The sequence below is a fragment of the Hemibagrus wyckioides genome, linkage group LG09, assembly GCF_019097595.1.
Source record: "Hemibagrus wyckioides isolate EC202008001 linkage group LG09, SWU_Hwy_1.0, whole genome shotgun sequence".
In the NCBI taxonomy this organism is placed as follows: domain Eukaryota; kingdom Metazoa; phylum Chordata; class Actinopteri; order Siluriformes; family Bagridae; genus Hemibagrus; species Hemibagrus wyckioides.
Genome location: NC_080718.1, coordinates 23,147,287 through 23,162,885, shown reverse-complemented (window position 1 = coordinate 23,162,885; position 15,599 = coordinate 23,147,287). Strand labels below are relative to the sequence as shown.

Here is a 15,599-nt window from a genome sequence, read left to right as displayed (position 1 = left end):
AGTACACCGATAATCGAGTAGCTTAGTCTATTTATGTGTAGCTCACAAAAATTTGGCAAAGTTACAATTTGGAGAATGGAGAGGAATATCCAGGAGGAAAAAAAGTTGTTTACATTCAATGTTCCTCAGATTACACTGTTTGGAAATCGCTACTTGGGATTTAACAGTGTATCAGCCAACATTTTTTAGAAGCCGATTATATGCTGTAGTTTGTGTCAAATTCTTACTCTATGAGTGAAGGAAAATGTCAGCTTTATTTACAGTACTTTTAAGCCTGTTTTAGCATAAACTGATTGATTTAGTCATGCATCCTACTGTGACCTACAAGAACAAATCACACTGTTTTAATGTCTGGATTTTTAAAAAAAGATATTTGTTTATTTGAAGGCAAATACACTGAATAATAGATAAATGTCTTACAATATAGATATTAAAATTGTTCTATTTGTTCTGGGAGTTTACATTTCTGGCATTTGGCAGAAATGTATCCAGAGCAACTTACAATTTATCTCATTTTATAGAATTGAGGGTTTGCGGTCTTGATCAGGGGCCCAGCATAGGCAGCTTGGTGGACCTGGGATTAAAACCCACAACCCTCTGAACAGTAGTCCAACACCTTGTGCCCTGAGTGCTCTGGGATATACCCCAGGTTACCCATGACCCTGTGTAGGATAAGTGCTACAGACAATAGATTGATGGATGGATGGGAATTCCAAAAGGTGTTGAAGTTAACGTGCTTTTTCTGTGGTTGAATCACAAACAGGTTCAGCTAATTTAATGAACAAAAAGCCATTAGGTATTCAGCCTAACTTGTACTACTATGTTGAACAGAAAATATAGTCTGTTTTGAAAAATTGTGTAGCCTAAGGCAAATCTAACAAAATAACATTGGCAGGAATCTCTGTCAGTGATAAATCGACATAAAAGAGAATTTTAAACACCATCACATGATGACGGTCTTTGTTATTGTCTTGACAAAATGGCAAATTTCAATCAGTGTCAATATAAAGTCATAGCCATATAATGGTTCATTTTCCTCTTTAAAATACAAACTGTTTAAAGTCATTAAAATGTAAATGCAACTTCAAAGTTTCAATTTTCACTCTGAAGCTTTCTCTTAAGACGTGGCTGCTTTATTGCTTAGGCTTATTTTGCAGCTGAGAAGAATTATTTTCGAGGGGAAATAATTCATGTGTGATTTTCTTTTCTTTTAATGTGTGCTTCTATTTGTAACCCAAAACTAATTTTTCGTAGCCTGTCAGATAAAAATAATTATAGTTTACATGTATCAGGAAGGTGTTTGTGTAGCCAGAGAAAAAAAAAGGTTCCCATTTGAATCACATCAAAGCTTTGGATTATTATTATTATTATTATTATTATTATTATTATTATTATTATTATTATTGTTGTTGTTGTTGTTGTTGTTGTTGTTGTTATTATTGTTATTATTATTATTGTAATTCCCTTTCAGTACTTCACAGCAATTTACAGATTAGATCTCAAGACTTGGTTTCTTTTACAAACTTTTACCCTTTGTAAAATGATAATGGGAACTGAAGAAACATCTCATACATTGGGTTTCGTCATAGTGCTAGACTGTCAATCACAGTCTAGCACCCTTGTAATGTATGGGTGTCAAGCACTCTTGAAATATATGGGTGTCAAGGGCATGGTAATAGTTGCTGAGAGCACCATCCACCATTCACACCTTGTTCACTACTGCCATCAGTACAGTTTTTTTTTTTTTTTTTTAATTTGTATCTCTGGGTGTTTGCCTAGAGTTTGTTGGAGATGATTTTCCAAAGGACTGCCAAGCTATATTTCAGAACATATTAGTGTCATGCAAAATTATATGTAATATCGGCTTTATATATTTTTTTCAAATGTATTTGAATCATGGAAACGTAGAGGTAGTAATTTAATTTAATTTAACACAATGAATTCTGACTTATTTTACAGGACTGTGTAAAATCTTGTATTTGTGTATAAATGTAATGATTCAGTCCCTTGGTTTGAACAATACTGTATATTCTGCCATCTGCCATAGTGAATGTATAATCCTCTTTATCAGTTAGCCATACAGCAAAGTACATACGTTTATTCTTGATGGCAACTTCCTCCATCTGAGGATTGAAACCCTAACCTCATGCTTCCTCATCTATTTCCCTGCCTACTAAATCATGCAGCTTGCAGAGTCTAATACAGTGTTACACCGCTGCTTCCCACCCTCTCATAGGGTACACGAGCATGGCGAGCTTTCCCCCAGCCATCAATCATCCTGCCGCAGGAGACGGGGGGAAATGAGCTGTGCCGAGGATGGACGAGCAGAGAACATGGGTGTAGAGAAAGTCCAGTGGGGACAGCACTTAGTGGGTCTTGAGCAAAACTCATGCAAGGAGCAGTACTTGCTCAAGGTAATAGAAAGAGAAAAAAAGGATTCACAGGAAGTGTTGCCCAGGGAACCACCTTCTGAAACTGTAAATGATCCAGTTTTCTCCTACTGCTGAATTACTTTGACCTTAATAACGTTCTTAAAGGTGCAGTTAGTGATTTTAGCAAATGGTAGCTGAAGATATTCCGAAATTCAATACAAAGACAAATAGAATGCCTTCCTTTGTTGTTTAAAGTCATGCACCAAACTTATGTATATACTGGCTAGAATAGAACACCTGAATTCTAATGCAAGAGTTTCGCTCTTGGGATCAATAAAGTCTGTCTGTCTATCTATCTATCTATCTGTCTATCTATCTATCTATCTATCTATCTATCTATCTATCTATCTATCTATCTATCTATCTATCTATCTATCTATCTATCTATCTATCTATCTATCTGTCTGTCTGTCTGTCTGTCTGTCTAGCTATCAAGAAGCTTTATAAACTGGTTCTTCCTTCTTTTGATTGGCTAAATAACTGAATAACATTAGTCCAAATAAAAAGTGCTCTGGGCAAACATTTTTTTGGATGCGCTCTGTAATATGATTATTTATGTTCACTGCTTGGCAGACACCCTTATCCAGAGTGACTTGCATTTATCTCATTTATACAACTGAGCAGTTGAGGGCTTTGCTTGAGGGCCCAGCAGTGGCAGCTTGGTGGTCCTGGGATCAGAACTCACAACCTTTCAATCAGCAGCCCAACATCTTACTCAGTTCATAATAATACTAATAACAATAATAAGAAGAAGAAGAAGAAGAAGAGATGCAAACATTTTATTATTCAGGCTGAGGAAATAAATAACTAGACAGAAAAAGTAGGGTTGAATAGGGTGCTTTGCTTTGGTGGTTGGACCCTCTATACAAATAATACTGAATTGAATTGAATCAAATTGAGTATTTAGGACAAAAACTTCAGGCAGATTTATTAGCATGCACAAACACTACAAGTCATAGTGCCCAGCCATATTATGCATAACCAAGAATTACCACTTCATTATTACATTAAAAAAAAACTCTAAATATAAGCATACAATACATTTCTTGATAAAGAACTGGGGTCTTTAGGACCAGGCAGAATTGTGTTTGAAATATGTCACATATTCAGCTACGGTTGATTCAGTGCCATACCAATATCCACTTTATCTTGAGCAATATTGCTTATTTAACTAGTAGGACATGATATTGTGCTAAATAACTTCTGTTTGTTAAGGATGTACAAATATTAATTAGACTTAAGGGACTATGCAGGGAGCAGTAATGAAATGTTTTATGTTAATGCAAGCCAAAAAGATACTTAGTTGACTTAAGATGCGGTGGCTTAGTGGTTAAGATGCTAGATTGGAAGGCTGTGAGTTTATATCCAAGGTCCACCAAGCTGCAACTGCTGGATCCCAGAGCAAGGCCCTTAACCTTCAATCGTGCAGTTGTATAAAATTGCGAGAAATTGTAAGTTGCGCTGGATAAGAGTGTCTGCCAGAAATGTAAATGTGCGTAAGATGTACAATGAAACCTAACTTGACTATATACATTTCCCCTCGTGAACACTGAGGCTCTGAGTTTAGACTTCCACCAACTCATAAAAAGCCAGTCCATTATTAAATAAAGACATTTTGTGAGTTCAATAGTTGGTTTGTGCCCCAGTATCACATTCAGGCTGGAAAGTCCCCTGAGTTTTATAACCATTGCGAAATGGCAGAGTTTATTGTCCTTTTCCTTTATGAGCAGCAGATTTGTCTCTGCTTAATATCACAGTGAAATAATCCTTAATCCAAAACCCCTACACTGTCCTGCATATTTACTTTACTTTTTTCATGAAGACAATATAAAACACTGCATCTTACATGATTAAAGCCTGCAGAGCCCAGTTTTTATTTGACACTTTTACAGTCAGACTAGAAACCAAACTGCTTGCAGCATAACACACATGATGCAGCCAAATGGCTCTTGTAAGGATAGCAACCATGGCCTACAAACAAATCATGATGAATTTAATTGTGCGCAAAGTGTCTGTGATATATCTTTTATTTGCCCTCGTAATTGTTAAACCTATTGTCCCTGAGGACTTTAAATAAATCAGTAGCAGCAGCAGATCTTATGGGAAAGAACTTGGGTGTTATGTGTTCTGTGATGTGAAGAAAACAGCCTGGAGAAACGCAAAACATGCCAATAAACAGGCAGAGCCATTAAATTCAGCGCTTCCTTTTAACAGCTGTCGCAGCATGTGCATTTACACTGTCTGCAGACATTGATGCCCTTTGGTCACTGTTTATTAGGCATCCATTTTAAGCCCCTAATTTGTACAACTTTGTTTGTTTATTTATTTATTGTACCATTTACTCCCATGCCAGCATAATATAGCTGTTACTAGAGGGGAGAAAAAATTCTAAGGATGCCTCAAAGGCTAATTGCACTCCACTCAAAAAAAAAAAAAAACCGAAAGCAGTCTTAATTAGCAGGGAATGCAGGAATATCCCTGATTATTTCGCCTCTGATTCCCCCCACACACATCGTTTTCTCTTGCTCCCTTGCACTTGTTGTTCCCCCAAGCTACTTCCATGAATCATTTGCGAACCCATCATTCTGCTTTTGTGAGAAGCAAACTATTTGCAAAAGGCAACCTTTATCTGTCTCTGTCACTCCAGGTTCTGCCTGATGATATTGAATATTGAAGAAGTCTACAATGGCTCAGAGGAGAGAATTATTGAACATCGAAGAATCTGAAGCAAATCATTTATAGAAAGGCTGTTATTGTGCATGCCACAGCTTCAAATTCTACTGTGAAATCATCATGCAGATTGCTGGACTTTAGCAACAGCTCTTAGCTGCCAGTAAAGTTTCAACAATATTTATTTATTTATTTATTTATTTATTCATTTATTTCACTTATTTAACCATTTGCCTATTTACATAATTGCATTTTTATTAAACCCTCTGAGTACACACAGGGAATAGCAATGTTAAAAAAGACAGATAAGGGCTTGGTTCACAGATTTTTAAGTTGTTTTCTTAAGTTTGTTTGCTAAAGTCTGCAACCAGGGTTCGATTTTTTTGTGACATTGTTCCTTTTAACTTTCGTTCGCTTGGTTTCACATTGCAATGATTCTGAAGTGTACGAAATTGCTTGCACGCGCGAGTGTTTTTTGATACAAATGTATGCCATCTCTCAAGTCCTCTGGCTTCTCATCTAGTCATCCAGACTGCCAAAACATCAAATGGCTCACCTGACAAGGGAAATAGCAGAGGCTGGCACCTCAGTAAACATTGAAAACTGGGATGAGACCCGTGCATGTTTAAATAATTTTGCACATACTTTTCCCAGGCATGGAAATGACTCCATTCTACACATAGTTTAGTCTTTTTACTCGGCCACTGGATCGTAAGTGGTAGCCAGAAGACAGATTGAATTGAATGTTCAGCTGATTGCATAATTCATTTCACACATGGGAAGTGAGTTTGACTTCCCTATCTATGTATGATATCCTCTGGACATGTGTGCAGTTTGAAAATTTAATAGGATTGCAGATGTTTCCAATGCAGTTGACAGTTTGGGCAAGAGAATTAGTCAGCAGGTGTTTGCGAAATGGTTAGTGAAGACCAGAATTGTAGTGAAACCTTTCAAAACTGACAGATCAGTCACAGTCAGTTGTAATACCCGACCATGGTCTCTGGGGAATTGGGTAAAGTGTGTAATTTCACAACAGGCACATGCATAATAGAATGTATATGGTCAGAAATTATATAGGAATTTATGTACCTATACATCTCAGAATCTTGATCTGGACCTGCTGGATTACTTGCATCCTATGAGTGCTTATTACTACATATGTCTTCTCTGGGAGGATGTAAGGTGGTGGGGTTTTATTTTGTTTGACCTGTATGATGTCCTCCATCACTCCAGTACCAAGCACACTGATAGCTGGAATTATGGTTACAAGAACAACAATCTATTAGATTCAAATTCAATGTGATCTTCAACAGCTCTCTCTCTACCAACATCAGAATCTTTGTGCTGATTTAGCTTACCAGAGAAGAGGGCATAAGGCAACATTTTTTTGAGTTACCAGGACTTATAAGTCTTTGGGATATCACAGCTTCAGTTTCTTATTTTCAGATTTTTTTTGTTCAGTGGGTTGTTTTTAGAGATTTATCTGGGTGTCTTGCACTGGCAAACCTGTTTTTGATGATTTAAAAGCCATCAGTTATTTTTTTGGTCAATTATTCAGAATGGATTTTAGCAGTTCTGCTACTAAACTGAAATTTCTGATGGAATATTCTTTAGCAAACCCCCAAGAAACATTATGACTCTTTTAGAGTCTTGGGTTATGGGTGTTTTCTGACAGGTCTTACCTTCTGTTGATTCAATTGATGATTAAAAACTTATCAAAAAAAAAAAAAAGAAAACTTATGGAACTTCCAAGTTTTCCAAGTTGACTTTTCTCAGAAACTTTCTGAACACTAGAAAGACATGTTGAATGTTTCACCCGTATCTTTGAGTTTCATCACTAATGAAGGATTTTATTGAAGAACGTAGGGGGTAGGCACCATAAGGCATTATCAGATATTCATAGTGACTGGGCAGCTTTGTGAATGCAGTTTTCCATTTGTCGCCCCGCTTAATTATGAAACAAAATTGTAGTCTGTATTTCTCAGGTTCAATTTTAATGATGTCCTCTCAAATCTGTTCTAAAGATGTTGGAAACAGGAGCAGTGGATAGCCATGGCATGACCATGATATCATTCAATCTGCTGTAATAAATTCAAGGAGAGTCTATGGATAGGTGTTGCTCTGAGGAGTTGTGTTACCTGGTAACAAGTCTAGTGCAAATTCCTAAGGCCCTGGAGCTTTTGTTTTGCTGAAAACACCCTCCAGATTCTTGTATTCAATTGGGATTTCCAAGACCAGGTCAAAAGCTGGGTTCTCTGTGTGTTACACAGCATAACATGATTCATGATATGTTTTGCTCCAGGCGGCATTTCCTCTTTGGACCCAAGAAATGGTGGGGTTGTGCTGCTTTAACATGGGGAACCTTTTTTTTCTGATCATGAATCACATAGTCTCTGAATAAAACAGGCCAGTTTTACATTCATTTGGCTTGCACATTCAGTAATCTTGCCTGAACCCTGTGGGCAACCATCCAGAACTTGTACATGGATATTGGAGAGCGCAGGGAATTAAGGCTTGAATTGAAGCTTGCCAGAGTCACCAGCTGCTGTTTTCCTTTAGGTTGAGATCTGCTTCAAGGTGACCCTTTTCTCCACAGTGTCCTTTATGCCTTTGCTCTTTTCTTTCTTCCTTGTTTGATCCAGACCACTTGCATGGCTTCTTCTGCAGAGGAGCTGTTGGTTGGTTTCCAACTGAGCACTTTGTATGACTGATTATCAATACGACTGACCACTAGAATGATCTATGCTAATGAGAGGTTGTGATCTTGAAATGCTATTATATGTATCTTTTCATGCATATTTATTTGAAAAGCTGTTCCCATACCCATATGGGAATCCAATACCCAATTCCGCCACCCCTCCATCCCAATTCAACAAACTGACTGCACTGAAGCTTTGTTTTGTCTGTTGCCTAGTATCTTTTCCAGAAGTGATCAAAAATAATTGTTCAATCTGCTCATAAAGAAAGTAGTTGACTGATTAGTGGTGTATGTCACAATGCATTCTTCTACATTTTCAATTTGTTACGTTGTATATTTCTCAGTCTTTGCATTTGCATAGCATTTTATATCAGAGGAATACTTTGAGCATTGTCAGCCATCTCAAATGCTTTCAGTGACTCACTGACCAGTGAAGATTAAGAGGTCAAGACTGTTCCACAGTTGAACTAGTCACTCTAGCTTGGATCTTATTACCTGGCACTGTTGGAATTGTATTTCAGGTTGTTGATTCTGCACTGACATTGCAAATTGTAACTGACGGACCTCTGCGTAATCCACAGAGGGTGTTAAAGAGACAGGTTGAAAATCAATCACAGCACAGCAAGCAGAAACAAAAGGGATATTCAAATAGCAAAAGTAAACAAAGGGACAAGAGAAAAACTAATCAGAACACAACCAAAAACTTACAAAATACATTTGTCAAGACTTCGTAAAGTCTGGAGGCAAACATGGGTCCTTAGATAATATCTGTAAATGAGGTGCAGGTGTGTAGTGAGCTTGAATACAGTGCTGATATTCAGGTGACATTGCCCTCTAGAGGGCTGAAGGTGATACCGCAAGGTGTAGATGTTGCATTTATTTTGTGTAGTTATTCTGGATGATGATTGGTTAATCGATAGCACCATATAAAACCAAGGTCAGAGTAAAGGTACGAATATTTAGTCGAGATACTGATTGACTTGCAGAATTTCTGGGGCTGTAACACAAACAAGTGTTGAAATCATAGTGTTTCTTTCTCTTTTTTTGCTGTACTTTTGCCGGTGGTTACGTAGACATGTTTTCTCTGATATATCATTGCCTTTGGCAATAACATTTTCAGATTTCTAGTTTTAATCAAAACAAGTACCTTCAATGCCTTCAACAACTACCTCCCTAATATTATTTTCCATCAGTTTCCCTCAGTTGTGCAATTTTTAGCTAAATAAATTGTCTCTCAAAATAAAATCATGTTCCTTTTCAAAGATTGGATCCAATATCTCTCAACGGAGAGTGCTTTTTTTTTCTTCCTTCTTTGTCAGAGCCACAGTGAAACAGTCTGGCAGAGAGCGATGATGCTATGGTGTTTGCTGGCCAATCAAGCGTGGCTCGGTACAGTTAATTGAATTCCGATCCGTATTCGATCAGGTGTCCAGTGGGAGAGGAGAGTGTGATCTATGGGCATTTATCTTCAACTTTTCTTCATTGTGTATGTCTGTAGCTTTGTTTCTCCTGCTCCAATGTTTATACAAATTAGAAAGCTGAATCGATGTTTCTGAGAACACTGAGTGAATGCTTTGTAAACGTGTCCGTGTTTTACGGCCTGTCATGGACGTCACTTGCTGAAAATTCAGACACACAAAGAAGGAAATCTGTTCTCTCTTCTAAAATCATTTCATTTGAATATGGAGGTATACACTATACAATATAGAATTTCTGTTATTTGAAAACAAATGTTCTATCTAACATCCAAATGATTCTTTCATGTAAGCCTTTTCTCAGCTACTGCAGGTTTTCTTTTATAATTCATGTAATCTTGTGTGATACTTGTGACCTTATGGGAAGTGGCCACAAGACACATGCAATGGCTTTACAAACCACTGCTGCTGGAATCTTTATGGCCACAATGGACTGCTTCTAATGGTAAAAAATAAAATTTTCAGCTTTTCAGAAAATTGATGCCAGGACACAGGTTGTGGGTTGAGAAAAAAAACAGGACACAGATTGTGGGGCGAGAAAAAGCAATATGTATCTTGTTAGCGAGTGAATATAAAAAGATTTAATATTCCAGTGTTGAAATAAAACTAGATAGCACTATTTTTGGGACATTCACAAGTACACATAACATCATACTTCTGTAACTTCTCCTGATTTTCAGCTACAGCAACAGCAACGCGCATCTGTATCACTAAACCAATCTTTATTACTGATAATAATCTATCTACTCTAAACAGCTGTAACGTATGGAGAGTTGGGGATGACGTGCAGGTGCTGTTGCAGTTGCTGTTGCAGGCAAAAACAGGAAACAGGCAGAAGTAGGAATAATCCAATACATATGAACCAGGTGATAGAAAAGAGCTAGAACCAGAATAGCAACACAGAACCAAACTGCTAGGTTTAATAAAGTGACAAAACAGTGGACATTTACTTAACTCCTAACTCATAAACACATGGGTTTAAATACACAAAGCAATTAAGGGGTGAACTGAGAATAGGGGTGGCACAGCGGCTAGCACATTTGCCTCACACCTCCAGCGTCCTGAGTTCGAGTCTCTCTCCTGCTCACTGTGTGTGGGGAGTTTGCATGTTCTCCTTGTGCTTGGTGGGTTTCCTCCCACAGTCCAAAGACATGCTTCTAGGCTGATTAGAGTCTCTAAATTGGGTGAGTGTGTGTGTGTGTGCCCTGAGATGGGTTGGCACTCCGTCCAGGGTGTATCCTGCCTTGATGCCTGATGACGCCTGAGATAGGCACAGGCTCCCTGTGACCCAAGTATAGATCGGATAAGCGGTGCAGACAATGAAATGAACTGAGAATAGGCTAATTGGGAAACATGAGGAAGACTACCTGTGACCGGACATAGATAGAGGCAAGACATGAATCAAAACAAAAACATGCATGACAGTGTGAAGAAACGCTTAACAACATGAAAGTGTACCCATCGAGCTGGAGCACCTAGCTTTTAATGTGCTATTGTCACATATTTTCCACTTACCACACAGAGTACACAGCCTCCTTTTTTTCTCTTAATAACATGCATGAGTTTTCCACCATGAATGCTTTCATGTTTGGGAAAACCAAAAAGTTACCTCTGACTGTTAAAAAGCACTGATAGTGGAAAATCCTGCCATAAATGCTAAACAAATGTTTCCTTTTCACCCTATCAATAATTACACACACTTTTAATTATAGAAATGAAAAGAGTTGCTTTAATAGAAAATGAATTAACACCTTTGTCAGAATAAAAACATTCAGTAGCACTGTGATATAATGTCATATAAGGGAAACTTTTTCTTCTTACAAAAAACATTACAGTTGGGTTTTTTTGTTTGTTTGTTCGTTTGTTTGTATTTAGTAATTGATTAATTAATTAATTTATTTATTTAATTTTATTTATTTATTTATTTTTTTCAAATGAGATTGCAAATTGTTGGATAAGAAAGTAAAAACAACCCGGATGATAAGTGCCAGTCTTGTTACTGAGTGTATATAAGAAGATTTCTGATTTCTGAACTGAAAATATTTCATTTGCAACATTCCAACATTGAAATATAAGGTAATATTGAAATAAAGGTAACAACTGTGCTCTTCACTGGCATGCAATTTGACATTGGACTCTAACTTCATGCTTAAGAGATAATCAGCCTCACTTCCGTTTTTTGGATTATTGCTTACTTATATAAGACGATCAGAGATAGAGTGTGTGAATGTGTTTTAGAGAGATGAGAGAGAGATGCGTGTGTGTGTGTGTGTGTGTGTGTGGGTGGGTGTGTTAGACAGTGAGTCAAAGCGTTCAGCTTTTATGTCTACTTCTAATGAAATCTGTTATCACTGGGGTCAAGGGCACTCTGGTCTACTAGACTGTCACGATAAAATCACTTCTCCTTTTTTTTTTTTTAGGACTTTAAGAGGGAAGTAAAAATTATCTGAGGGCCTGTTTTTCTTTTCTCTTTTTTGTGTCTCCCTTTATCTCATTTAGTGGTAGATGAACCTGAGTATAAGCATGGTTCATTTTTACACCTACAGACAGCTGGCTAGCATTTGCATAGATATGCAAAGCACCGTCTCTGTCTCATTGTGCTCACTGATGCTATCATTCGCCAAAGCACATAAATCCAGGCACCTCGCTTTACCTATCTGGTTCAATGTGCACAGTTTTCCTATTGTGTCTGATATCACACGGCTAACGTCCCATATGCAAAAATTTCAAAAGGTAAAAAAAAATAATAAAAGTTGTCTTGTAAAAAGGTTGTCTGTCTGGAGCTGTTGTTTTATTAATGCTACAATATCCTTCTGTTACCTTTTAAGTCTGTCTCACCTTTGGATAAATGCGGTAGGTTCTGTAGTATATGGTGTACAGGACAGGAAGGTTTTCACCTTTTCTTTCTGTCTCTCTCTCTCTCTCTCGCTCTCTCTCTCACTCTCTCGCTCTCTCTGCCATTACTTAGTTACAAACACTTGGCAAGTATCCTCTGCTGTCATCTGTGGCTATAAAGAACCAGTGACTTTGCCTTTAAGTGCTTTTATGTTCCATTTCAATGGTGTTTCAGCTTAAGATAATGGTCGTGTTATACACAGGCTTTTACCAATGGCGTCTGATTTATGTTTTGGCTCAGATGCTGTTGGAGGGTCAGAGAAAGCCTCTACACAGCCATTTGTTACTCTTGTTTTCTCATCACCTGCTTTATGAGCAGTTACAAAAGCAAAGTAGTGTCTTTATTTTAAATTCCATAACTTTTTTTTTTTACAGTTCCTTTATATTTTATATATCAAATATGGCTTAGTTATCTTGTAAAATTGAGTCATGAGGCTCTCGAATGATCCGAATTTTCCCACTTGTATATTCATTTGTATTCATGTATCATGTATATATTGTAGAAGTAAACAATTTCATTAATTATTGTATCTACTTACATCCTGTTTAAACATCCGAGGTTTGGCTTATGGCAGTCTGTGAACAGATCTTAAATCAATCAATCAATCAATCAATCAATCAATCAATCAATCAATCTTATATGACATATTTATGTTTTTAAGGCATACATGCCTTTGTTTAAATCCTCTTAATTATTTTTACTTGTTGGCTCTTGCTTCTATTTCAACAGGAATTTCCACAGAAATTCCTTTCTTTGTGTTTTAGCCAAAAATTGGTTAAGACTCTCTGTAACATTTGATTTTTTTTTAGAATATTAGATTATGAATTTATTTTTTTGCTACCAAACAAATGAAGAAGACAAACATTTAATACAGATTATTGTTTATTTATCTATTTATTTAAATTTATCCTAATGATTCAGACCACCAATGCCGTTTTGTAAAATCGTGTGTGTGTGTGTGTGTGTGATTGTGTCTCTCTCCCCATTCAGAGACCTCTCGAAATGTGACCTTTGAAGGCCGCTACCACTGCAAGCAGGGTCAGGAGATCAGTCTGGGGCGCCTGTGTGACTTCACTCCTGATTGTGCTCATGGGGACGATGAAGGAGAACCGTGTCGTGAGTATTACAGCCACGGTGTATTACAAGTTTGTTGGCATATAGAGAGAGTGCAGACAGTAGAGGGTAGAGAGCAGGAGATTTCTAATGAACACGTCATGGGTCATCCTTATGAACAACGAGACCTGGCTGCTGTAGATGCAGCTGCTCTGTATGAAGCACAGATCGTCACTCACACTTTCAGAGGTGAAATCTATTACCGCTTTCACCTCTGACAATAGCTGCCCTCTATGTTCTCTCTCTCTCTCGCTCTCGCTCTCTCGCTCTCTCTCTCTCTCTTTCTTCCTCAATCAGACTCTCTCACTCTCTTTCTTTTTCTTTCGGCTATGAATTAGCATACTATTTCCGACTGCTTGTCTATAAAGAATTCTTGAGACATTTCTTTTCATTTCTGTCCTATAGCCAAATTCTAACTATGCATGAAAAATACTGCTTGTTACTGGAAGACTTTTGTTCCCTTTAAAACTCATTTAAGAAAACTAGTATAATCTTAAGGAGACCTACATGTATAGTTGCTTTCTTTGCCTTAATATAATATATAGTACTAGCAGTGAAGATAATATTTAGAGCTCTTAACCAGTGACAATCAATAGTACAAATTTCAATATATTTATTTATAAATTTACCACAAAATTTTAACACTTATCTAGAAAGAAACCCAGCAGAAGTCTGATATGATTATGTCCTAACCATGCCATGACTGATAACATGTACAATTAGCTATAATGTTAACTATAGTAGTAAATGACATGTTTATAACATGACAATGTAGGCAAAATTCCAGTAATGCTGTACATGATGATTCCTTAATTGATTGATAAGTACTTAGTAATTTAGCAGCATGTATTATCATATAATGGTATTATAGTAGCTCATTTTTAAAATTACATTACATTACATTTACTGCATTTCACAGACACCCTCATCAAGAACGACTTACATTTTATCTCATTTTATGCAACTGAGCAATTGAGGGTTGAGGGCTTTGCTCAGAGGCTCAGCAGTGGCACCTAGTATTCGAATTCACAACCCTCCGATCAATAGTCCAACACCTTAACCACTACATGTGAATAACTAATGATTTAGTATCTAATATTAAATAATCTCTGACCACTACGGCCTAGATTCAATTCCCAGGCAAGGACCCAACCTAGCTCCTGAGTGCGTAACTTTCAGTCCTGGTCCCAAGCCTAGATAAAAATGAGCAGGTTGCGTATAATATCAGATATATGTGGATATTCTCAATATTTTATCAATCCCCATAGGGAAATTGTTAAGATGCAGTTGCTCATAGTACAATCTAAGTAAACTAAGGGCAACATAAAATAAAAAATAATATAGAAAGTTAAAAGTATAGGTGCTGTACAGTGAATGAATTCCAATCTTACTGAAATACACTGGTTAAAATATGTAGCAGTTATTGCACATGTAACAGTTTATTGCACTGAGAATGATGGCTTGATGTCCGATTCTAAACCACTGTTTTATCCACACTGACTTTTGTATCAGTGTTTCATTAAATTACGATTAAATACTGACAATGCATTAATGCTACTTTGTTCCCCTATTAGATGTAAAAATAATGTTCTTACCCTTCTGATTCTTAGAGCAACTCACTAGTAACCAGTATCCGAAATTAGATAGGAAAATTTTGATAGCATAGTTAATTGATATTCATTACTGAATCAATAGTCAATGTAAGGACTTTTCAGACTGCACTTAACCCCAGGTTACCGTCATATTAAACCCTGCGCTGTGGAAGCTTTCACTCTTGTAACGAAGAAGCAGGTTTAGCACTGTTTTTACCCGGGGTTATGAAACTCTGCTCCTAAACAGGGTCGGCACCTAACCCTTTTGCAGTGTTACCCCCACATGAATCCCACACCTCAAAAACCTGGTCAACTACCTGACAAAGTTAAAAAGATTACAAAGCTGAAAAAGATAATAATGCCGGCTTGTGTGCAGAACGGCAGACCTATCCTATTTTTGAAACCTTAGACCTAATTCTTAAAGATCGACCGAGTGTCAAGCCTACTTTATTTGATGCTGTTTTCTTGCATCTGTGCATCTCAGATGCTTAAAATCAGCCAAGGTAGATACAAGGCACTATTTTTTGAGTCTGACGTGAAAGCATGAGACAAGCTCTTATTTAAAGCTGTCACGTGCTGTAATCATCCAAACATGGTTGTTGATGCTGCAAATATGCAAATAAGAACGTTAAGGCAGGGTTAGGAATGTACAATGTGAAACTGTTAACCTTGGGTGAAACATGAAACAAGATACCCCAGGATTCTCTTTCTTTGGAGTTTACG

General features: G+C 37.2%; 1 protein-coding gene across 1 annotated transcript in view; it reads left to right on the top strand.

The window, feature by feature from the left end:
• alk (ALK receptor tyrosine kinase) overlaps positions 1–15,599 on the top strand; it is a 410,764-nt gene that overhangs the window by 336,849 nt on the left and 58,316 nt on the right. Inside the window, exon 6 of the mRNA XM_058399951.1 lies at positions 13,162–13,287. Coding sequence (XP_058255934.1) covers positions 13,162–13,287 — 126 coding nt within the window. The remainder of the gene's footprint in view (positions 1–13,161; positions 13,288–15,599) is intronic.